The sequence below is a fragment of the Lissotriton helveticus genome, chromosome 6 (assembly GCF_964261635.1).
Source record: "Lissotriton helveticus chromosome 6, aLisHel1.1, whole genome shotgun sequence".
In the NCBI taxonomy this organism is placed as follows: Eukaryota; Metazoa; Chordata; class Amphibia; order Caudata; family Salamandridae; genus Lissotriton; species Lissotriton helveticus.
Genome location: NC_136067.1, coordinates 314,087,407 through 314,113,451, shown reverse-complemented (window position 1 = coordinate 314,113,451; position 26,045 = coordinate 314,087,407). Strand labels below are relative to the sequence as shown.

Below are 26,045 nucleotides of genomic sequence, written 5' to 3'. Positions count from 1 at the left end.
AAATACCCTACTGAATGTGGAAAAACTGCACGTGAACAGGCTAGGAATTGTAACAGACAGACTCTACTAGAGCCACGCACTAGACAACAAGACAGGACTCGAACACGTATCACTACCACACACCCCAGTCAAATAAGATACGCAAAATAATTAAGAAATACTAGAAATTCCTACAAATTGGGCAACTATCATGCATTTAAACAAACTGCTAATCTGAAGGAAATGCTAATACACACATGCCTATGAGACCAAAAGGGGTCAGATCAGAGATTATTATGGGATCTACCCCCTGTAAAAGGACATTTTCCATGTGGATAATGTGTTGCCTGTACTTTCACAGAAAGCTCTAGGGAGATACCTGTGAAGACTAATTGGATGTGGACACAAAAATCACACACCAATTGAAACACAAAGAACTGTGTCTACTTGATCACTTGTCCATGTTGTAAACAATATGTAGGAATGAACACACCCCCTGTAAAATTGAGAATACATGAACTCCGGCGGCAGGTTAGCCCAGCACCATGTGACTCTGGGCAATAGCTCGCTTAATCTTCCCAACGGCCCCCAGCGCCTAGAGACCCTTACGGGTGATTGTGCGCTTTACAAATGTGGATTATTATTATTATGTATGCTGCAAGAAATCCACTTACAAAAATGACACACATTTCCTCACTGAGGGACACACTGCAGAGGATATATGATGGAGTGTGCTAGAAGCATACCCGAACATGAACCAGCGTGCCCTCTTTAGAAGAGAACAATAATGGATATTCCGCCTTTCATCGAATATCATCGGGCTCAATAATGAAATTTCTTTGCCCGTAATATAATTTAGATCACAATTAGTGAGTGACACATGTAGGTCTACATTACCATCGTCACTCACATAATAAACAATTGTTCAAAGGAAAACATTTCTTTGACTCACTCCAGAGCTTCGCAAACTCAGTGAACAGAGTTCCTTAATCCTGGTTGCAAAATTGAGATGCGAGTACAGAAGAGCGATGCATCGATGTTGAGCCTGCAGTCAAGGTGATGTGTCGATTTTCTTCACGCAGTGACGTCAGTGCGTTGGGTCCGTTGAGTGGTTCGCCAGTTCTGAGTGCGGCAGTTCTGAAGGTGATGTGCCCGGTTAATTCCACACTGAAGGGGCGATGCGTTAATCTTCTCCAAGTATTGGCAACACTGCGTTGTTTCTGAAGTGGTGGTTCCGGACGTACGGAGGTGCCAGGTGTGATGCGCCAATTCTATGATCGTTCATTTCTCTGGTGCAAGTATCTAGGTCCACTTCCAGTGAACCAAGCACAGGAGCAGGGGCAGAGACTTTAATAGCCCTGAGTTACAAACAGGAGGCAAGCCAACATGCCCTTGGAGATCCCTTTGATTGCCAGGCTGAGTCCAGCTCTCCCTCAGTAAGGTCAGAGAGCAGCAGGCAGCACAGCAGAACAGCAGGTCTTCCTGATCAGCAGCCAGCAGAGTGTCAGTCTGTGATGCAGCAGAGCAGTTCTTCTGAAAGAGGTCAGCTACAGGTCCAGGTGTATCTGATTCAGTGGGGTCAGAGCCAGAGTATTTCGACCCAGTTGTGCCTTTGAAGTGCGGATGACTTCAAAGAAGGGTCTTTGAAGTGCACAGAAGCCCTGTCTTCCCAGCCCTGGCTCAAGACTATCAGTAGGAAGTAATCAACCCTTTGTGTGGGGACTGCCTATTCAGGTGTGTCAGCCCCTACCTCCCCTCCTGCCCCGAAAGAGCCATCAGAATGCAGAAGGGTACATAGACACACCTAAACTTCCTGTGTTTGTGGTTGTCTAGAGGAAATACACAAAGTGTAGCTGCCACTCACCCCAAATGTGTATTGGAGAAAGGCTGCAGGCACACAGGGCTGTAAGAACAGGAAAATGTCTACTTTCTAAAAGTGGTATTTCTAAAATAGTAATTTTATATCCAAGTTTACCAGTAAAGAGGATTTATCATTACCATTCCAAAGATATAAAGCATGGCACAGCTACTCCTTTCTAATCAGGAATTACAGCCTGGTATTAAGGCATACTCAATGTTTGCCTTTGAGAGGAGTAGGCCTCGCAGTAGTGAAAAACTAATTTGTATTTTTCACTACAAGTGCATGCAAAACTTAAACGTACATGTCCTACTTTTTACTTACATAGCACCCTGCCCTGTGGGTTACCACGGGCCTACCTCAGTAGTGACTTGTGTGTAATAAAGGGGTGTTTTAGGCTTGGCAAAGTGTAGTATTCCATGTTAGAATTGTTCTTGTACATTTCTACTGTAACATTCTCTGTGTGTTCAATAGAACAGTCTCTACTGGTATTCTGCTGAAGGTGGTTGTTCAAGCTGTCTCTCTCAATAAACTTCTCAACTTCTACTTGGCCTGTCTAAGCTATTTACTACATAAATTTGGCGACGATCGGGATCTATGATCTGGAAGGTCTAGAAAAGAACCACGCGCTTCCAAGGATTTTTTTTAAAGAAGGAAGAAGTCAAGAGATAGAGACAGCGTTCGCCTTCACAACTCAAAGAAATTCAAGGTATTTTTTTTTTTTGATGTGTGTATAGAGATTGCACCAGCGGCAGCCTGTTCTGTTTATGTGCTTTGATTGCACCAGCGGGAGTTAAACTTCAACCGTGGCTCATTTTTTTTGCTCTCCCTTCTCTTCATTCCCTTACACGGAAGAGTTTTGGATTTTGGTGTAACGCTGTTCCGTTGGGGCGTAAAACTAGCGAAAGCGCTTTGGTTTAGTTTTAACCTTCTGCTTTTTCACCGCGCTATTAACTTAACTCGCATCATTTGAAATGCATCATTTGAACTCACCGAGGCTTTAGAACGCGCGCTCCTGCCCGCGCCTCTCCAACTGGTTTGTAGTGAAGTGTCACCACACGCGTCAGCTTTACAGCGTCACCACACGCATCACGTCTTTACGTGTGCGTTTCAGCGGCCATCTTTGTTAGTCACTGTCTCTACAGCAACAACTACGATCCAGCAAATCAACTCAATACAGCCTTTATTTCCCTTCGTTTTCACTGGAAATTACGATGATTAACAGCGTTTTTTTTTTTATTTAACAATTTTAACATATAAATTTTGGTACACATTGGATACCTTATGCTGCATTAACTACTCTTCTCCACAGACTACGGTGACTACCTTTATTATTTTGTGGAACCACTTTTATTGTATGCTTATTGTTTTTTTTCAAAACTTAGGTGGTGCAGGACTCAAGGAATTAGAAAACGTACTCCCTGTTGAAAATGTAGGTGCTGGCGATTTAAATATTTTTGAAATTGTAATAAGACAGTTAAGTGTTAGATTCGGAAGAAAAATCAATACTGTAATGGAGAGATTCAAATTTTATTCCAGAGTACAAAAAGAGGATGAATCTATTGAAAATTATGTAGCTGCTTTGCGCACTTTGGCTGGGTCTTGTTCTTTTGATACTATAAATTTTGAACAAGTCTTAAGGGATCAAATTATGATGCGCACAAAGAGTAAGAAAATCCAGGAACGCCTTTGGATGGGTACCGAGTCTTCTCTCAGTGCCGTGTTAAATATTGCCAAAGGTATTGAACAATCGGAATTGTTCGTGAATGAAATTAGGGGCCAGGATATCAAAAGTAAGGTAGTGATTCCTGAGGTATCTTTAGTAAAAAATTTTAGTAACTATAAGAAAACTTTTGTGCCTCCAAGAAAAGATGTTCCTGGAAGGGAAAACAAATTTTCGGTAAAAAACCCCAAATTATATGTTACAGATGTGGTGCCAATGATAATGTAGGAAACTACAGAGGTTGTCCTGCTTGGAACAAGATTTGTGTGAAGTGTAAGAGACCGGGTCATTTCAACAAAATGTGTAAATCTTCTCAAAAAGTAAATTTTCTGTCTTATGAAGAATGTGAAGACATAGAACAACCCTCTGAAATCAACACTTAGTTGTGTGTTGGGGATTCAAAATGTAAGGGTTTTCCCACTGACATTATCATTATCAATGGGGAAGAAATATCTATGCTCATTGATTCCTGTGCATGGTACACCATTATTGGCAAAAATGTTTTTAACCGATATTGGAGTTCCACTAAATTATTACCACCAGATGTACATCCTGGTGGGTATTCTGGTAAGAAAATCGATCTTGAGGGGTACATGTGGGCTGATATTAAGTTTAAAGATAGGACAACCAATGGAAAGGTATACGTTGCCACCAAGGGGGCATCTATATTGTGTTGGCCTCATCAACACGATTTGGGCATTAAGCTTGACCCTAATGCCTCTCCTTCTGTATATGTGGTTCCGCCTGAAAATGATTTTATTGTTCAATTGAAGAACAGATTTTCTTCAATCTTCACTGATAATTTAGGAGTTTTTGTAAATTTTAAGCACCGTATCATTCTCAAAGAATCAGCCATTCCCATTCGGCTTAAAGTAAGAAATGTTCCGTTGGCCTATCGTTACAAATTCAAAGGGATCTTGTCTGATCTTGTTGATAAGAAAATCATAGAACCTGTTGAATCCTCTCCATGGTAGTCTTACATGAAGAATCTAAATTTTTAACTACATTTATCACACCAGAAGGTATGTTTCAATATTGCCGAATGCCGTTTGGCTTAGTCAGTGCGGCTTCTGTTTTCCAAAGACTTATGAAAACTGTTTTGGAGGGTTGTGTGGGTGCTATCGCCTTTCAGGATGACATTCTCATATATGGCAAAAACTATGAGGAGCATGATGAGAACCTAGAAAAAGTTTTAAAATGTGTCCAAGAAAAGGGTCTAACATTAAAATTGTCAAAGTGCAAATTTAGACAAAGCAAAGTCGAATATCTTGGTCATGAGATTTCTTCTCAGGGTATCAAACCTAAGTTCAATCATATCCAGAGCATTTCAAAAGCACCAGCACCTTCGACTAAGGAACAGTTGGTGTCATTTTTGGGGCTGACTGAATTTTACAGTAAGTTTGTTCAGAATTATGCCTCAAAAGTACATCCTTTAAGATTGTTGTTAAAAAAAGATGTAAAATTTGCTTGGGGCGATGACCAACAATCTGCTTTTGATTCATTGAAACAAGAAGTTGTAAATGCTCCTTTCTTAAGATCGTTCGATTTGGGTAAAGAATGCATTGTATGTGTTGACGCAAGCAATGTGGGTTTGGGTGCTGTGTTAATATAGAAAGATAAAGGTGATGAATATGTGGTTTCGTATGCTTCCAGGACTTTGCGGGGTGCTGAGTACAACTACTCTACCATTGAGAAAGAGCTTTTGGCATGCACTTGGGCTTGTGAGCATTTTAGACAATTTATTTGGGGAACAAGGTTTTGGTTAAGGACTGACCACAAGCCCCTTATTAACATGTTGGCAGCTGGTGGTGGTAGAACTTTAACCGCGCGTTTGGCTCGCCTAGCTGTGAAATTGCAGGAATTTCAGTGTATTGTGGAGTATATTCCTGGTCGTTTGAATGTACATGTCGACTGCATGTCCAGGTTACCTTTGGTCAATTCCATTAGTGCTGACCAATCCGATTCAGATGTTGTTTTTAACATTGATGATGTCAATGAATGTAACATTGCAGGTCTGTCTAATGGCATTTCTGAGATCAATTGGAGGGAAGCTATGAGTAATGGTACCAGTTTGTCTTGCGTTGTGGATTATTTACAACATGGTTGGCCCCAGGAAAGGTATTTATCTGGTGGTGATCTTTCTTTCTTTAAAGTTAAGGATGAACTTCTGTTTGATCAGGGTTTCATAATTAGAAGCGACAAGATTGTTCCGCCTTTTGCCTTGAGAGAAAAGATCGTTTCTATGGCGCATGAAGGCCATATGGGGATGTCTAGTACCAAGAGACGTATTCGTGAATTTTACTGGTGGCCTGGGGTTGATAAAATGGTCGACAAATGGGTTAGTTCTTGTTCTCCTTGTGCAAAAAGCGACAAAACTGTTAAACCATTGTCGGCAGACATTTCTCCCATTGAGTTTGTCACTTGTCCCTGGAAAAAATTGGGCATTGATATTATTGGACCTCTTGCTTTGTCTCCCAACAAGGATGTGTTTGCTTTAGTATTAATCGACTATTTCTCGAAATGGCCTGAACTTAAGGTTGTGGACAAAGTTGGTTCTACACAGGTCATTCAGTTCCTAGATGAAGTTTTTTGTAGAGAAGGGATTCCAGCTGAAGTTGTGTCTGATAACGGTCCACAGTTTGTCAGTAAAGAATTTGGGTCTTTTCTTGAAAGATGTGGCTTTGTGCATAAAAGGGTGTCAAATTACAACCCCCAGGCCAATGGTCAGACGGAACGATTCAACAGGGTTATAAAGGAATCAATCCAGTTGGCCATTAAGAGTAATTTAGATTGGAGGAGAACTTTGCGTGCTACCTTGTTGTCTTATCGAACCTCGCCCAACTCCGTTACAGGTTTGTCTCCTTTTGAGATGCTTAGAGGTAAAAAGCCTGGTTCAAAACTTCTTCCTTGGTGGATGAAAGTTAAGCTCCCGTATGAAACTTCTTTTGACAGTGATAAAGTAAAAGACAGGGTATTGAAATACCAGGAAAAGATGAAAAACAATTTCTTGTCCTTAAACAGCCGTTGTAGGAAGATCAGAGTTGGTGATTTTGTTCGTGTTAAGTTTGGCAGGTTTGTTGGGAATAAATGGAACAAATGGTCTGATCCTTGCAAGGTTACAGAAATTTTTTCTAAAGCAGTTCGTGTTGAGGGGGGTAAAGTATGGAATTTTAGAAGAGTGTCTCTTTGTAAAAATTTGAGTTTGGAAGGGGATCAACGATCAGCACCTTCCTCTAGTACCCATGTTTCCAGTACGGATTACATGTCAAAAGATACTGCTGTGCAAGACCATGTGCCTTATTCTGCAATGATTGACACTTTTATGTGTGAGAGTCAAAATTTGAATGATTCTATTCCTGCTGTTAATACTTCTCCTCAAGATGTTTTTACCAGACAAGTTAATGTGGGTAATGATGATAACACTATTTCTGAAAACACTGTTTCACGAAATAGTGATGTTACTGACTTAGTTCTTAGGAAGAGTTCTCGTGTTAAGCAGATTCCTGTGAAATTACATGATTACTTGTGTTGAAGTTTTCTTTTGTTGTAGTTTTCCTTTTGTTTCTTTTCTTCTCTTTTCTTTTTCTTTATTTTTTTAAGGGGGAAGGTGTGTAGTATTCCATGTTAGAATTGTTATTGTACATTTCTACTGTAACATTCTCTGTGTGTTCAATAGAACAGTCTCTACTGGTATTCTGCTGAAGGTGGTTGTTCAAGCTGTCTCTCTCAATAAACTTCTCAACTTCTACTTGGCCTGTCTAAGCTATTTACTACATAAATGGGTTCAAATGCCTAGTCTAAGTGGCAGTAAGTAAATCTGCTCTCACAGGCTCTGCAGTGGCTGGCCTGAGACATGTTGAAAGGGATACTTGTGTGGGTGGCACACTGAGTGCAGCAGGCCTGCTAGTAGTATTACATTTACAGGCCCAGGTATATTGCATACCACTTTTCAAGACACAAGTAAATTAAATATGCCACTCTGTGTCCTAAGCCCAACAAAAAGAATCAGCAACAAGCATTGGCATAGCCAATAGGTCTCGCTTTTGGGACCTTATAAGTATTTAGTTATGCAGCACAATATCCTAGTGCAACAACATCAACTGCTGCATGGCTAAACACCTATAAGGTCCCAAAGGCGAGACCTATTGGATATACCAATGCTTGTTGTGATTGCAATCACAAAAGTCCTGGGCCTCTAGTTCAAGAATCGTTTTATGTAGGCCCACTGATATATCTAGAATGATGTAGATGATACCTCGGATAATCGCCAAAAGCTTTATTTTTACGTTTTCAATGCTGCTGCTTATTATTTCTTCTTCACAGTTACTTTTGTCCCCCATTCAACCCCAATTCAGTCTCTGGCTGTGAATGTCTGGTTTATTTTAGCTCCTCACTAACATTTTGGTGGTCAGCTATATTTTATTTATTTAACCACTTGGATGCTAAGGTGTTTTATGGCTTCCCATGTAATTTCCATTGAAGTCAATGGAAACTCCATGACGAGTTACCCTTGTCATTAGCACTGAAGGGGTTAAAACAAATGGAGAAACTTTAAATATTGTGAAAGAGTCCCTTGCTCGTAAAACATGTTTCCTAACGTCAGAAGGGAAGCAGGAAAACTTCCCCAGGGCCCATGTGCTATAGGCGCCAGTGGCATGTGTCATAATCGCAGCCTTCTTCATGAAACATTCCATGCCCCCAATCCACGTTTGCAGCGGATTGGCTGTGGGCACATGCGTGCATAAGACTCCTCTCCCTCTACACCTCACTCATCCGTGCCCTCCACCTCTGGTGAGGAAGAGAGAGGGGAGGAAGGAGCCTGAAAGAGGAAAGGTTCTAGAAAGAGGGGTGACTCGAAGGGAGAGACAAAAGGTGTAGAGAGAGGAAGAGGGTCGGGAGGTGGAGAGAAAGAGGGTAGTCAAAAACAGGAAGTAAGAGAGCTGTGAAAACGGGAGAAGAAAGGTAAAGAGACAGATGTGTTGAAGTACGTTGTATTGGAAACAGGAGAGTGGGTGGGGAGAAGCGGGTAGCTAAGAGGCGATGTACAGGGAAAGTCAAAACGAGAGTTCATTAGAGGTAGAAAGTAAACAACCTGGAATAGAAAGGATGAGAGGGAAAGGTAGAGTTAACAAGAAACAAACAAACAGGGGAAAGAATAAACAAAGGAAGAATGCGTAAAAGCTAAAACTGCTGACATTGGAGTTGGGCTCGGCGTCGGCTCAACATCCTTTGAGACTTAACATATCACTTAATGTCCTCGTGCTCGCCTAAATCGAATGTGTCCTTGTGTAATGTAATTGGTGCTTATGTAAAGCGCTCCAAAACGTTCGGGTCGAATTCGAGCTATATAAAAGTTGCAACAACAACCAAAAATTACGCCCAACAAAATAACTGAAGGAAGGAACTAGAATGCCGTGGTGAGTCATAGCAATCACCTGAAACCCGGAAAGGTGAAGCAGTGCTTAGGGAGAGTGAGCCAAAGCAGGAGGGTGTTGGGAGACAGAGGACAGAACAGGCGCCTCCCAAAAACAATGTCATGTCAATAAAAATGCACAAAAAAAACGAGCGAAATCGGAAAAGCGAAGGGGAGTCAATAGAGCACATTTGCAAAGCGGTGAAATGTATATCATTGAGCAAACAAAAAAACACGCCAGATAACACTGATGACAGCATGCGGCGTGATTCATTCACGTGAAAATGTATAGATAAATCATTTTGCATAAGTTCCTAACAAATGGTTTGGATCAGTTTTGGAATACATCCGAGCTTTATTGGCTTTCAAAAATGTGGATAGAATACACATTCAGGCGACATAACACTAATAATTACAGACCTGTTTACAGAAGGGAACCTTCTAAAAAGATGGCGCTGTTTACAACAGCCTTGGACCAAGGAAAATACACCAACTTCAAAGAGGTTTTTGTGTGTCGTCGGTATTAGGTGCAGCGCGAAAGCCTCCATTGTCCCGCTCAAGAGAGAAGGAGGCACCAGCTGAATTTTGTTTTATAATTAAAATAACAAAGAGAATCGCACCGGCACCCGGTGGGTCTAGGAATGCTGTGCAGTCATGAAGCCCGCTCGGTTATGCAAATCAATATGAAAAAAAACGCAGGAAAGAGCAAGCTCCGATTCGGGACCAGATTATGTGCTGGTGAGTTCACGCAACAAATAAAATGTCAATAATGAAGCAAAAGACACAGTGGATTACACAGCGGATTATGTGCCGGCGAATTCATACAAAGCAAAAACAGAAAAAACAAGCAAAAAAAAAAAGTTTCACGGCCTTCCGGCCGTGAAAGTGAAAGTACGGCCGGCCGTGAATAATTAGGGGAGGAGCAGCCAGGAGAGAGCAGGAGCGGAGGCGCCAAGCTGGGGAACAGATGGCTGGCGAGTTGATGCTGTGCACGCGCATTTTAGGTCAATGCGCTTGCGCATTGACCTAAAAGCGCACAGGCACAGCACCAAATCGCCAGCTAGTTAAACCTCTGTTTAAGCCCCTTTATATCTCGCTCCCGCTCAAAGTGAAAGTACGGCCGGCCGGCCATGAATAATTAGGGGAGGAGCAGCCAGGAGAGAGCAGGAGCGGAGGCGCCAAGCTGGGGAACAGATGGCTGGCGAGTTGATGCTGTGCACGCGCATTTTAGGTCAATGCGCTTGCGCATTGACCTAAAAGCGCACGGGCACAGCACCAAATCGCCAGCTAGTTAAACCTCTGTTTAAGCCCCTTTATATCTCGCTCCCTCTCAATGCGCATGCGCATTGAGATAGGTCGCTCGACCTAAAAAGGGGAGGTAAGTAGGTAAAAAGTTTGGGGGAAGATCACCCTAAGGCTGACAGGAGTAACACTCACAGACCAACATGTTGTGGGATTTCAGGAGATAAGAGTACCCACTCTAAATATGTAAACAACAGCAACTCTTCCAAGCATGTGCTAATCAAAACAATCATTACAAAATGTTCATGGTCTATTAGTTCAACTTTTGGTCAAGCAATGTTGAACTAATAAATCATAAAAAATGTGGTAAATATTATTTTGATTGCATTTTATTGATCAGGCTTGGAAGTCGTTGGTTACATAAATTGTGACTAAAACAATGGACAATGGTGGGTGGGCTGGTTGATTTATCCTATATTGTGACTGCAGCATTTGCTACACAGTTAGGCATTTTCTAAGCTTGCCTCGTAATTTACAGATCTCTTTCAAAATGTTTTGAGTTAAAATGGATGAATATATCACTGCCAAAGAGAATACCACATAATTTGCCTTTTTTGCTGCATAATTTAGATAACCACGTGACATAATTTGGTCTTTCATGACATTTAATCATAGTAACCCAGGCAGTGATTAAACTATGTTTGGGGCTGTCAATATGATGATGAAATTCCTATTTCATAAGGAACCATGAAACTTTTTGTGCAAACATGTAATGTATACATATAGCATTTAAATGTTCATGGAAAATGTCAGTTTAATTTTATCCAAGTCAATTTTGTTCTGTTTGCTTTTCAGTAAAGCTCGGGCATGTGTAGGCTTTCCGTTCCGAGAGGTAAATAAAAAAGGCACATAATTATTTTTCATTTAGTTGAATTTGAAGAAAACCCCTTTTGAATGTGTTTTTCGTGTTGCTTTTTTCAAGGTGATACATGAATTTCTGGTTTCTAAAGACAAGCTGACTAAAAGGATCACCTGGTTGCGGCCCAATATATTGTCTTTTCAGGTAACAATTTTTTGGGGATATATTTGCAGTTGAACAATCCATAAATGAGGGCACATTGTTTATGTTGAGAAACTTATATTACATTTTGGTTTGAAGACCAGCAAGTTCTTCACAGTAAATTGCAGTAATGAACCTGGTGAAGGGAAAAGGAGCGGAGTGCTACCTCTTGGTATGTTGGCAAAGGATGTTACCTCCTGGGGGCAGACTCTAAAAATTTCGAGAAACATCTTAAGCATTACTTTCCGTAATTCTTCAACAAAATTCCATCATAGATACTTGAATGTGATAGCCTGCCTCCAATTTGAGTAATGTGGAAGATTATGCCGTTTTTCAACGCAGTGACCTGAAAGTGAAACATGACTGGGTGATACTCAACAAATTATATTACTTCCCTGCAGAGTACCCGCCTCTGATGTAAAGGGGGTGCACTCAAAGTGTGCCTCACCCATAGTCCATTCATCCGATTATGGAGTGTCTGCCAGTTGGAGATATCTCACTTATCATTGTTTATCCTGTACCCCTGGACCACTGTTGGCTGCCCCTCTCAGCAAAACAGTGCAGTCTTCCTAAACCATGATCCCCACTCCACCATTGGTGTGAATGGAGTCATTCTGTATATGAACAATGGGAAGGCACTTCCAGTTTCTGTGTCCTTGGAGTAGCCCTTGGCCTTTGTCTCATATACCTCATCCTTGTGCAGGTTCTGCATTTACTTTTCTTCCAGCCCAGAACCATTTATGGAGACAGAAGAATGCCAAAAGCTTCAGCTGTGTCCAGATTGTATTTATCTGCATCCAGCTCGTGGTCATACACAAAGAAAGATGATTGACATATCTCTCTGTCTTAAGCCTCTCTTTGTGGCCCGGTGGAAATCTGGGATCCACTTCCACCTGTATGCCGATCATACCCAAAGCTACTGGTTGAAGGTAAATTGAATCTGAAGGTTGTATCTCTGGACAATATCGTATTCCTGTCCTACACATTGATAAGTATTCATTCATGGATGTCAAATCCCCACCTCAAACTAAACCCTGCGAAACATATAATCCTTGTGATCTCTCCTAAGAAAACCAGTCTTTACAAGATTGGATGGAATTCCTCTCAGCCTTGGAGTGTCAAACCTCCATTGACACAACGCCAAATCACTTGGCTTCACCCTCAACTCAGCCTCCAGAGTCACAGCACAGCAATAGTCGAGAACACTCGATTCCAACAAAGGCTGCTATTGGGAATTGAGCTGCTCATATCACTTTAGGACATAAAATCAGTTGTACGTGTGTTGGTACTTTCAAGACTTGACTACGGGATCTCGATCCTCTCAGGCATCCCCATAGTCCACTCAGAGCAGTTCTTCATATTGCAGCCCGCTTTGTTACCAGTCACAAGAAATTTGACCACATCGCTTCCATCGTGCTGACCCTCCAATGGCTTGGTGTTGTGGCGAGAGCCCAATTTAAAACTGCCTACACCAATCACACAAAGCACAACACCACTCTTCGCCTGCGTACATAACAAATTGTGAAAAAAATGAAAAAATCTGGCACAAAACGGGGTTCAAGAAACACTGAGTCTCTTCTTCTCGAAACCCCCTAACTGCAAAGGAGAATGATTCATGAACAGTCATTTTCCAGAAACTGTACTAGAGTTTGAAACTCCAGACCTCCTTATGACCACATGCCATGCTACCTTCAAAAAAGATCTCAAAGCTCTAGTCTTTAAAATGGACTTATGTTAACATTCTTTTCCTCCCACTCGCTCATGAATGTCTGCTTAGATTTATTCCGATGTTGTATCACAGTTGTACTCCTGCATTGATTGTTTCGGATCTGCACTCATGTACAGCTTTTCTGACTCTTATTCATGATACAAATTTGTATCCCTAATGTTCTCCTGTTCCGATTGTTCTCTAGTAAAGTGGTCTGATGCCACTAGGTCATGTATGTGCATATACAATCTCAACAACAAATAAATTAAGCTTCAGCCAGGGTTTGGCTTTCTTTTGCTGACTTCAAAGTGAGAGAATGTATGTGACAGTCCATCCTGCTGAGTACCCATGTGAATGGACAGGCTGTCGGATGTTATCTTATTTAGCATACAATAAAAATAAAGCTGTGCTCATATTTCAGAATACATCAGAATGAGAAAAGTAGAAATGAGGTTTTTTTTTTAATTCTGAAGTGTGCTGGAAACATATTTCAATATTATCAAAACTAATCAATACATTAGGTGACATTTCCACACATTATATTTTGTGCACAGTAAAACTGTGTCTGTGCAAATTTTAATGCCCATTTTCAATTGGAAATGTGTTGTCTGTAATGGCAGTGTGCTCCCAAACCATGCATACTACACTCTATGCACTCCACTTTACACTACTCGACTCTACAACACTCAGCACCACTTCACTCTGCCCTTATTTATTTTATTTTTATTTATTTAGAGGATTTTATAGGGCCCGAACAAGACCCTTGCGGATATCAGAGCGCTTTACAATGAACAAAGTTGATTATAACAAATGAATAGTAAGACACAATATAGAGAACAAGCATAGGATAAGTAAAATAAAACACACGAAAGTCGTAAAAAATACCAAAGCATGGGATCATAGTTGTTCCAGGAACATAAACAGAGAGTCTCGGAAGAAAGGGGTTCAGGGCCGGGCAGAGTGGTCAAGTAAATTTTGCCATGAGAATCGCTTTTACTTCCTTTTTGAAAGATACAAAAGAAGAATTCAATCTGGTTTCAGGGGGAAGAGAATTCCAAATCCTAGGCGCCATCCCAGAGAAGGAACGTTTATATGTGTTTTTTTAATTGAATCTTTGAGGTTTCAGGAGAAGGTTATCTGTACCCCTAGACGACCTTGAGCCACCAGAAATTGTCAATTTCTGTGCGAGATAAATGGGTGCCTTGTGGTGTAAGGCCTTATGTGTAATGCAAGCAATTTTTAGGTGAATTCTTGATGATTCAAACGGGCAACCGGTTCAAAGCTTTTAGGTCAGGGGAGATGTGGGAAAGTTTTTGGGAACCGGTGATGAGTCTTGCCGCAGAGTTTATTGATGCTCTATGGGGAGCTGTAGATGCTTTTGGTAGGCCGCATAGAGAGACAATACCGTAATCCACACGGGGATAACTAGCGCTTGTACAGTCTGTTTGAAATCGTTGACTGGTAAGAATGGCTTCAATTTTCTGAGAATGTTTAACTGGAAGTTTGCTCCCTTTGTCGCGTAGCTAACGTGTTTCTGCATGGTGAGATTGCTGTCCAGAGTTATTCCCAATGATTTTGCTGAATCCACAATAGTTGGATGCACGTTGAGTGCAGTGAGGTGTTGAATTAAGTTTTGCATCAAAGGGATTTTAGCGGGGGAGGCTATAAGGAGAAATTCAGTCTTTAGAGCGTTCAGTTTGAGATGATTTTCTGCCAACCATGTTTGGGTGTTCATGAGTGTGGAGTTAAGCTGTTTAATGTCTTCTAAGGTGTTAATCTTGAGATACAGTTGTGTATCATCAGCGTACATATGATATTGCATGTTAGTCGTTTGAAGAATTTCGGGGAGCGGCTCCATGAACAATTTAAACAATGTCGGTGAAAGTGAGGATCCTTGGGGGACGCCCAGCCTTACTGGAACTGGGTTGGAAAGAGTGTTGTTAATCTTGAATTGTTGTGTTCGATTATGAAGAAAAGAGGTAAACCAATTTAGCACTGGTCCTGAAAGACCCATCTCAGTCTGAGCATTTCCAGCAAACTCTTGTGTTTGACCGTATCAAAAGCTGAGGAGAGGTCCAGCAGGATGAGTAGGCATGAGCCGTTCTGGTCCAGGATTTGAAGTGCATCATCAATGATGTGAGTCATGGCTGATTCCGTACTGTGCCCTGCTCTGAAGCCTGATTGGTAGTTGTCAAGGAGGTCAAAGTGAACAATATGTTTTGTTAGTTGGTGGTGTACGCATTTTTCAAGGAGTTTGGCCAGGGTAAGGATATTGGATATAGGACGATAGTTGTTAAGATTCGTGGGGTCAGCTGTTGGTTTCTTAAGGATGGGTGAAACTTGACCGACTTTGAGGGTATCTGGAATTCAACCTTGTTGGAGTGAACTGTTGATGATTTTGGTCCATAGCGGAAGCAGCCATGGGGTAAGGTCTTTAACAGCGCTAGCAGGGAGCGGATCGATGAGGTGGTTGGAAGGTTTCAAGGCATTTAGAATCTTACCCAAAGCCTCTTCCGAGTAGGTGTCAAAGGACGACCAGGCGGCATTGTTCTTTGGGACACACTTTGAAGGGATTTGGTGTGTAGTAATTGGAGGTGGCTGGAGGGGTTGTGATTGTGACACCGTATAGAGTAATCTGTCCTTTAAGAGATCACTCTTGATTTTGAGGGTCTTCTGAGTGAAGAAGGCGGAGAATTGTTCCCAGTTGGGTTGCGATTGGGCAGCGTCTTGTAACCGTTGAGGGGCGTCCTTGGATTGAATTTTGATTAGCTCAAATAGTTTTTGGGGGCGATTTCTAGCTTGGTCTAGTTGGTGTTTGAAAACGTCTGCTTTGGTGCGTTTAATCTTCTTGTAATAGGCATTTCTCTTTTTCCTGAGTGATTTGAGGTGAGTAGTCGATGGGATAGATCTCCAGTTGCGCTCAACAACTCTGAGAGAGCGTCTATCTTCGTTGAGTAGGCTATTGTACCACGGTTTTGAATCTTTAGTGGAGACTCTCTTAAGTTGAAGAGGGGCAACCTCATTGATTATTGCGGTCATCGAGTTGAGGTAGTGGTTGGTGAGATCATGCACGTCTGTGGTGCCAGCAGGAGGCAGTAGAAGGTTGTAGCTTGAGAAAGGTAGAGTGTTTTGTGTTGAGTTGTTTCATGTTTCTTTTCCAGATCTTTGGTTTCGTGGCCTGAACTGAGTTAAATTTGACTGTTTCCTTGATAAAGAAGGTAATGATGTGGTGATCAGACCAGTCGCAGGGTTGTATTGATTCCAATTGAATGACGTCAGTTTTAGAGATAATTAAATCCAAGGTTGAACCTTTCTTATGTGTAGGGCCATTGCAGATTTGGGTCAAGGCTAAATCATCCAGGAAGCTTCTGAGGCAGTTGACAATTGTGTCGTTGGTGTCATTCCAGTGGATATTGAAATCGCCGAGGAATATTTGGTTGTTTAGGGTACCGTTATTAGTTGAAATCATATCCATGAGTTGTTCCGAGAAAATGAGATTGTCACCTGGAGGATGATAGATGATGTGCAGTGAGCAAGCTTGTTTGCCGTTGCTGCTGAGGTCTAGGCAGAAGTATTCGCAAGACGTGAAAACCGGGGATGTGGCTCTAATTATCGTGATGTCACTACGGTGAATACAGGCAATACCTCCTCCTATCTTACCGATTCTGTCTAATCTGATGATGTTGTAGTTTGGGGGAACTAGAATGTCCATCAGTGGGGTAGAGGAATCAGTTAGCCAGGTTTCAGTTAACAAAAGCAGGTCTAGTTCCTGTGAACTGATGAGCTCAGCTATGTCCGCAGCATGTCTGGAGGCCGATCTACAGTTTAGGAGTGTGCATTTAAGACTGGGAGTAAGGAGAGAACAGAAGGAGTCTTGGGTGAGAGGGATGTGTCTAAGGTTGCTCTGGACGATCCCTCTATTATTATGTCTGGCAACTCTGAGTGGGTTAGGGAGGAGAGTAGGAATGGTCAACTGATTTGCGGTAGTGCAATTATTGGGAGAGGGTTTGTAGGATTGAAGAAGAGCTAGTATATCGCTCTCGGAGAGCGGATTGACGCTTCGCTTAGGACGAAAACGTGTATTGAGGAGGGGAACTGAATTCCAGTTGGGTGGAATGAGTTTAGGAGAGTGAATTAAATTGTGTGATCGGTAGTCCCAGTTAAATGCTCTTGAGGAGAAATTACGCCCAGGTTGGATGGATATCGGGTCCTTGAAAGATTGTAGTTCCTTTTTAATCTGGCGTAGAGCCAACATTATTTCCACAAATCTAAGGTCGGGGTCAGGTGTGACCAGGGTAGAAGGCTGTGTTCTGCATGTGAGGGGCTGCAGAGGTGCGGGTAAGGCGAATGTTGAAGGTAGTATTGTGTGGGAGGGTGGATGAGTGGGGGGCTGTAGAGGTCTGGGTTGAGGAGGTGGGTGGTTGTAAGGTGGGTGAGGAGGGGGACGTAGGGGGCGGGGGATGCTCGACCGGTAACGTGTTGTCATCGCGGTAGTGTGGGGACAAGACCTGTCCCAACCTAAGACTATGGAGGAAGTGGTTGTTGAGAGGAGAGTATGTATGATGAGAATCATTATAGGGTATAGGTGCCGAGACCAGCGGATGTAGGAGGGTGTAGGTGGCTGAGAGGGTGGGGAGGCTTGCTGTAGTGTAGGAGTGGTGAGGGTGGATGAGAGCAATGGGAGGTCAGAGGATAATGCGTGGTTGTTAAGTTCTTGTGGGGTCAGGACATGTGGCAAGGCATAGCTCCGCGTGGGGAGGCTAAGACGGGGTGAGAGCTTAGGAGGAGTAGCAGTGGAGTGTAAGGAAGACGATACAAGAGGGATGTTGGTGTTAGAGTGGGGGAAGCTGTCGTCTTGTCATGTAGGGGATCAGTATCCGTTGATGGGACAGGTGCTGTGACGGTCGTGTTGAGAGAATGAATGTGTGGGGTTGTAGGGGTGTTGTGGGGTGTGGGGTTAGTTGGGGTCGTCTGGGTGTGGGTAACGTAAGAGTCAGACGCAAGATGTGGACGGGGAGGACATTGAGGAAGGGGCGGGGGGGTTGGGGGACTAAGATGTCAGAATGTTTGGGTGAGGTGACTCCCTGTGCGAAGGTACTTGAAGGAGATGTAAATTGGGAACCCCCATGAGGTTTGGACTCTAGGTTTTTGATGAAAGGGAAGATGTTGTCCATGAGAGAGAGAGATTGCGGTCTGTGGCTTGGATAAGGATCATACCGTTATTGTAAATGGTGATGGTTGCTGTCGCCTGGAAGAGCTGGGAGGGCGAAATATATAGACTAATGCCATGCGTGGTTTTCCTCCAAGAAGAGATAGAGAGTGAGGTGAGGTGAGGAATGCTTTTCTCCATTGGGCTCTTTGTTTTGTGAAGAGAATGAGGTCTGAGGTTGTAGTTGTATGTATTTGTATGTATGTATGTATTTGAGCTTGTAAAGCGCACTGCTACCTGTCCGTAGGTTTCCTGGCGCTGTATAACTCTGGGGAACCCGTCCTAGCTTTCCCTGTGGGATGGTCCCTGCTGGGAGTCCCCAAGGTGGAGCCAGGCATCCCCGGAGTTGATGGGGCCGTTGTGTTGTGTAGTTCCGTTGTGAGTAGAAAAATAATGATCGGCAAAGAGTGTTTCAGGGTGCTGTTTTATAAAATTATGTTTGAATCGTTGGCGGATTTTTTTGTGAGGTCGGAGGGGTAAATTATGTTGTAGGAGTGAGTGCCTGCGGGTTCCATAATACGGGTAGAGGAGAGTCGGTGAGGAAGGGGGGAGGGCAGTCCCTGAGGAGGTGGTTGTGGGTAGAGTCACGAGGGTCTTGGATGTGGACCGGGCTGCGGGATGTGGAGAACCGTCACTGAAGCGGAGATTGTGGGTAGGAAGTGTCGGGCTGGGTGGCGTGGAAGCGACAATCGTTTCGGAGAAGATAGTGGGTAGATAAAAGCATGCTGGGTGGCGAGGTAGGCAAGGTTAGCAAAGAGCCTCTTCTGGATACCGGAAAGCTAGGAGGCGTGCTGAAGGAGAGTGGGAAAAGAAATCCTAATACATTTGGGCCATGCTATAAGAGTCTGCTGTTGTTAAGACAGACTGCTAAACTGCAAAACCTGAGTAAAATAGGAATCAGAAAAATCCAGGCTCGATCAGGAAACTAGGCGCTAAATTTCTTCTGTGGTTATGTAGAAGGTTAGTTACGGAGTGTGCATAGACATATAAATGGGTGCTTGAAAAACATTGCCCCATGTAAGATGGCTGCCATGAAACTGCAAAACCGTGGAGTGGACCTATAACTCTTTCAATGTCCCAAGCTACGCTGTTGCCTAGTCCTCTGTCTATTTCTATAAGCAAAACAAAGAAACTGCAAAACTGCGAAGTGGTCCTATAACTCTTTCAATGTCCCAAGCTACTCTGTTGCCTAGTCCTCTGTCTATTTCTGTGAGCAAAACAAAGATGGCATGATTAACATACTGAGTAAATAAAGAACGAGTAGTCCTGTCTCTATTTTCATTGATCAGCCATTTTGCGGGAGGTATCAGGGTTCTCCTATTGACCAAATCCAGAATTAAATGGTCAGTAGTACACCACGTGGAGTGATGACAGTGTATATTTATGGGTCCTGGTGGGAGATAAAGATCATATTTCTCGCAGGACGACACTTCCAGGCAGCCCTGTGCCTCCTGGTCAGGAAGCCCTGAGGCAAGCAGACTCGGTCCGTCCGCTCCAGCCTGCAAAACTCAGGGTCCACAGCTCTCTCTACGGACTTAGGCTCGCCGACTTCCCTGGGCAGCTTTTCAAATCAGCAGCATTCTAGCGTACCGACTCTCCTCAGACATCTGCCACGTGAGCCAGACTGTGTGAGGCTTTCTCTCACACTAACCCGCAGCCAGGGAGGGCGGTGGGCAGATGCGCGCAGGCCTACCTTGCTGTCTGGATATCCCTTGCTGTTAGGGGAACAGGCCCCTTCACTGCAGCTGCTGGCTGATGACTTCCTCAGGTGAAATCCGCTCCGGTGCAAGTAATCAACCGGACTCTCCTGGCCGCAGCGAAACTGCAGGCAATTTGAAACTCCTCTGTTTCAAACGAGATTAGACGTCAGTACCTCCCGAAAACACTGCAACCCCCCTGCTGCAGAGTCCCACTCGTCCAAGGTGTGGAGGGGGGGCGCCACGCAATTCGCGGCCAACCGGAGACACCAGCCGGTGACTCCTGCAGAATGAGGGGATTAGCAGCAACAAGAGTCCAGCATTAGTCCGGTGGGGATCCTCCGTAGCCGTGCAGCCGTCCCTGTCCTTAGGTGCCAGGATCTGTTGACGCGCCAGATGGAGATGGAGGCTCGGTAAGTATATGATCCAGTTACTCTTGTAATAGTATGACACTGCTCGCCACTCCGAACTCCTCCACTCCACACTACTCTGCTCCATTCTACATGCACTGCACTCCAATATACCCTAACTCGATTTATCCCATCCCATTCCTATTATAATCTACCCCACTCCACTCTGCCATTCCCATCTCCCATATCCTAATCCACCCAATCTGCTCTACTCCACCCTAGTCTACTGCCGCTTATCTCCACTGCAATCTACCCTACTCTACTCCAATCTACCTTACACAGCTCTACCCCAATTTACCCCACTCTTCCCTACTCCAATTCACCAAATCTACAGGGCTCCACTCTACTGTATGCCAATCTACCCCACTCCAGTCTAGCCCTCTCCACTCTATCCCAATCTACCTTGCTCCACTCTACCCTACTCCACTCCAATCTATCCCACTCCAATCTACCACATTCTACTCTAATCTCACCCAATCTACCCCATTCCAGTCTAGCCCAATCTACTCCACTCTACCCCACTCAACCCTATCCTACTACAATCTTCCCAACTTCAAACTACCTGGCTCCAATCGTTCCCACTCCAGTCTACCCCACTCCACCCCAATCTATCTCACTTCATTCTCATCTACCCTACTTTAATGCACCCAATCTACCCCAATCCAAATGCTCCACTCCACTCCCCCCACTACAACCTACCGCACTCCATTCCTATCTGCCCTACTCTAATCCACCCAATCTACCCCACCCCAAGTACCCTGCTCCCTCCACTCCAATCCAAACCACTGCATTCCAATCTACAATACTCTAATCCACCCCATTCCAAGAGCCCCACTTCACTCCAATCTGCCCTGCTCCACTCCAATCTACCCAAGTCCACCCCACTGTTCCCCGATATACACCACACCACTCTGATCTACTGTACTCCTAAATACCGCAATTCACCGACAACTACTATAGTCTACCTAATTCACCCAAACCAACCCCATTCCATTCTATCCCACCCCTTTCCACTCCAATCCACCCCATTCCACTAGTCTATCCCACTCAACTCCAGTCTACCCCACTCTTCTCCAATCTACCCCACTCTTCTCCAATCTATCCCACTCTTCTCCACTCAGTCTACCCCACTACAATCTACCCCCACTACCGTAAACCTATCTAACCTAATCCACTGTACACCAATGTACCCCACTCTACACCAAGCCAATTTACCCCACTCCACGCTACTCTAAACCAACGTTCGCCCTTCGCGCTAACCCAGTCTACTCCACTCCATGCACCTCCAATCTACCCCAATCTACTCTACCAGAACCTATTCCACTTCAGTCTACCCCGCCCCACTCCCCGCCACTAACGTTTAACTATGTGTACAACATGGCTAAAACATATTGCCAAAGCCAATAGCTCTCGCATAGGCGCGACATATTGGCTTTGTCAGCGCGTGTTTTAATCACTTGTGCGCGTGCTTCCTGGATTGTCTAGGTCTCACTGACGCCCAAAGAAGTGGAACAGGGACTGACAATTTTACCGGGTTAAACTAAGTTGTTTTGAGTCCCAATGAATGACGTTTCAGGGGCTGGAATCGGTTTACAGAGTTCTCGCTCCAGTTTAATGTTTTTACAGGGATGTGCGCGGAAGATTGGATGTTTATAATGTGTGGCGCCGCGGCCAGGGCGACTGACGCTGGAATCTGGGGACCACGGTTCGATCCCCGGCTCCGGCGGCAGGTTAGCCCAGCACCATGTGACTCTGGGCAATAGCTCGCTTAATCTTTCCGACGGCCCCCCAGCGCCTAGAGACCCTTACGGGTGATTGTGCGCTTTACAAATGTGGACTTTACTTTACTTTTATAATTGGTGTGTAGTGATAATTTAATTTGCTGGTCTGCCGGGAGGGCTTCGTGCCTCGCCGCGCACACCTGCGTTCCACACCCCCGTGCTACTGCCCAGGCCTCGTTTAATGCCCGCCGGCTCCTGCCCGCGCTGCTGTCGCCATGCGACATCTGGCGCTCACGTGCCAAACCGGGCCTCTGGCCCAGGTCGGCACAGGTGACCAGAAGAGCATTTTCACTTTCACATTCCTGCTCTAATTTTGTGACTGGGGACTAGTGTCGCTGGGTCACCTTCCTGTGAGGAGGACAGTGGCGCCTTGCAGTCTGGCTGCCGGCGTGTGAAGATTGGAGCGCAGGGGTCGTGGGTTTAGAAACGCGCCCAGCACTTACGGCGAAATATATGGGCTTGTCTACTAGCAGGCCGTCTCCCTTTCATTATAGCTGCTATATTTTTAAACCACCCCGCTTCCTGCAGCCCCTGAGATTTTACTCTGAATCGGCACAGCAGCGCGCTGTAAGGTATTCTATAGTGCTTGTTTCACCCAAAGGGTGACTCAAAGCACTCAAACTTCGTACTCCAAGATTAATTATGAAAGTGAAATTTAATCTTTCTTTAAATGTTTCAACCAACATGAAATACCACCATTTAATAGATATTTTGCTTTAAAAATCGTGGCTTAATACCGCGCTCCAACGGAGAATTTTAGGCTCTCTAAAATAAGTCAGCTCAAGTTCGTAAAGTCGCCCACGTTCGTCAGGGCATTGGGTTCGGGACGCACGACTGATTCTCGCTGAGTGCTGGAAGGGGGTAGTGGCAGGCGGCGCGGTGGATTTCTGGTTTCCCACCGCGGGGAGGTGTAAGATGTCTGGCTTGTGGCCCCAACTCTAGGAGCTCCGCTGGCTGGACCGAACCTTTCCGGTCTGCGGGGTATCCATCCATGGAGGGAAAGATACAGGACTATGCCCAAACACGGACGAGTGGGACATAAAATCCTACACAAAAAATAAAACCCTTCAGACCAAAAATCTTATTTTTCCAAACAAATACATTTTAATACGTGCAAATGCATGAAATTACATTTTTTTTAGCAAATTAATTTGATTAAAAAAAAGGAATATGTTTTAGAAATTGCAATTGATACCAACACACATTTGCACAAATAATCTTTAATGCGCAATCCAGATTTGAAGAGGGTTAACTCGTTTTCTACAGTTTTGCTAGTCCCTCGAGTCTCCGATACCTGGAAATACCTCTCGCCAGAGCTGTAACCCGAGTCACGCGCGGCCCAGGGCTTTGCAGATGCATGAATCAGCGCATCAGGGGTACTTTGTTAAGCTGGTCCGTATCCTCCAAGTAAGAATGTTCTCATTAATGTCTGATCTCTGTGCAGCAGGGCGTGTCTGCTCCTCTGTGGCATTGACTACAATATGTGTAGAGGATGCACAGCAGGTAGTTCGATGGGAGGATAATTCTGGGAAGGGTGCACTCCTTGGTGTCGTTTCCGTCTCAAAACGCCCACTTAGTAACTGAAAGGTCGTGTACGCATGGAGCATGCAAGTACATCCCAGGGAGGCACTCCGGGGTGGCTCAAAACAAATGATTCCACTATTTGTTTGAAAGTATTTATTTGTTCATTTCAATGATATTGAAAATCATATCAAAGTGTTTTTAGAATACTGAAGGACATATCGTTTCACGCATATAGCTCCGATGCATTTCGGGCTCAAAACGCCCTTTTTCAAGGAGCGCTGAAAGAAGAAGAAATTAGCGCGGATTAGGGATGTGAAAAACGGGACACGCGATTTAAATAAAGTGAAATAAATAAAGTGAAATAAATAAAAAAGTCACCAGTGTGGGAGTTTGTGGAGTTACTGTGTCTGAAGGGTAAAAGTCGTGAGTAGCAAGAAGTATGATAGTGGCTTTAAATAAAGTGAACTGTGGCATTGAAACATAAGGTAGGCATGGCTCCAGACACCCACAGAGCCTGAGCATTTCTGCTGCCGTCTGTCTACATTACAGTACTGGCATCGTACACTACTGGCACCTTTTTATTTCCAAACAATGTTGCAATTCAAGCTGAAAACTTTGATTTTTTGCGTGTTTTCTAACTGACGCTTTAAGGCGCTACAAGATAAACATAACACCTCGTCATTATTTAAGGCCATCTGCTGTAAGCAATATAGATAAACAATTTCCAAAGTGTAAACCTTTTTATTATCACTAGCAAGTTCCCACTAGATTACTTTTTTCAATGTATTTTCGGAACTCCTAAATCATTGATAGAAATATCGAGTTATTTGGCAGTAGGCATAGAAAGGAAAGTTATACCCATCAAAGCCAGCTCAAGATACATCATTTCAGTTGAGCTGGAAGAGTTTACGCCAAGTTATCGCTCCCATTAAACAGATTCAATATGACAAATAGAAATAAACGAAGAAAGCAACCTTGCTTCTGTACCATACAATGCAACGGGGACACAGTACCAATATACACCGTTATAATTGAATGAACTTTTCCTCTTCCCTGTGCATTAAAAACATATAAAAAGGACAATTCTTATAGACTTTGATTTTGAGAACTGAGAGGAATCACGTGGGATCCAAGACAAACTATTTAAGATGCTTACACCAAGATATGTGTATTCTTTTACCACCTCTAATATCTTCCCGTTAAAAAAACCAAGATCTAGGAAACCTGATACCTCGGGCGCCCATTAGCATAACTTTGGTTTTCCTTTCATTTACAGTAAGATGATGCGCAAAAGAAAAAGAGGCTAAATATGACGTTTCTTCTGTAAGGAGCAATAATACTAAACCGTCTGCATACATTAGGGTGGAAATCTCCCTTGATCCAAACTTAGGAGGATCAGTAATCACCTGCTTTAAATTAGTGGAATAAGCGCTATATAAATGGAAACCCTTTCTTCTATCCCTCTAATATCCTTTCCAATCCAAATAATAAACTAACATGCCCACCTCGCAAATTAATTTCATATTTACCTAGACTAATTCACCACTTATCCTTTTTTGGTTCCACAATAGCGTGCTTCTCGACAAAAAGCCCTTCAACACCGCATATGGGGTAGCAAGCGCTATATAAATGCAAACCTTTCCCTCTTCTATCCCTCCACTATCCTTCTCAATCCAAATAACAAACTAACATATCCACTGCTCAAATTAATTTCATATTTTCACTATACAAATTCAACACTAATCCTTTTGGGTTCTGGAGTAGCGTTCTACTTGCCAAAAAAGCGGTTCCATATTTTCACTATACTAATTCAACACTAATCCTTTTGGGTTCTGGAGTAGCGTGCTACTCGCCAAAAATTGGTTCGATGCCTCGTCAGGGGTGGTAACTGCTATATAAATGCAATTTTAATACAATACAATACAAAGGAGCCAAAATACATTGCCAACAGTAATTTTATCAGAATACTCATTTCCAGAGCCCAAATAAACTCTCATCCAGTTATCTGGATGAGTAGATATGACTGGGAACAACAATTCAGAGGGGATACCCAGTCTCACAAGTTTATGCCAAAGAATGGAATGAACAACAGAATCGAAAGCACTGCTGAAATCGACAAATGCCACGTAAACCCTCATTTTACACAACCTTAATACTTTTCACCTACCATATATAAACACTAGATATTATCCATGGTGGAACATGCTTTCCAGAAGCCTGACTGCTCAATAGGCAATAACCGAGCAGACTCCACCTAGAAATCTAAATGACTTAATAGACATTCAGTGAAAATCTTCCCAGTCACAGTGCCGTAGGGTGATAATTTATAGGAAGATTACGATCCTCTTTTTTTTGTAAAGGGGTAGGATGTTACCACCTTTCCAAGACGTTGGGACTGTTTTTAAACAAAATTCAAGCCGTGGCTTCAGGATACAAGCCCA

General features: G+C 43.5%; 1 protein-coding gene across 1 annotated transcript in view; it reads left to right on the top strand.

Annotated features, from left to right (window-relative positions):
- The window catches only part of GEN1 (GEN1 structure-specific endonuclease), a 367,902-nt gene that overhangs the window by 191,694 nt on the left and 150,163 nt on the right, over window positions 1–26,045 (top strand). The window contains exons 9-10 of the mRNA XM_078647757.1: window positions 11,071–11,107; window positions 11,198–11,278. Of these exons, the coding sequence (XP_078503883.1) occupies window positions 11,071–11,107; window positions 11,198–11,278 (118 nt within the window). The remainder of the gene's footprint in view (window positions 1–11,070; window positions 11,108–11,197; window positions 11,279–26,045) is intronic.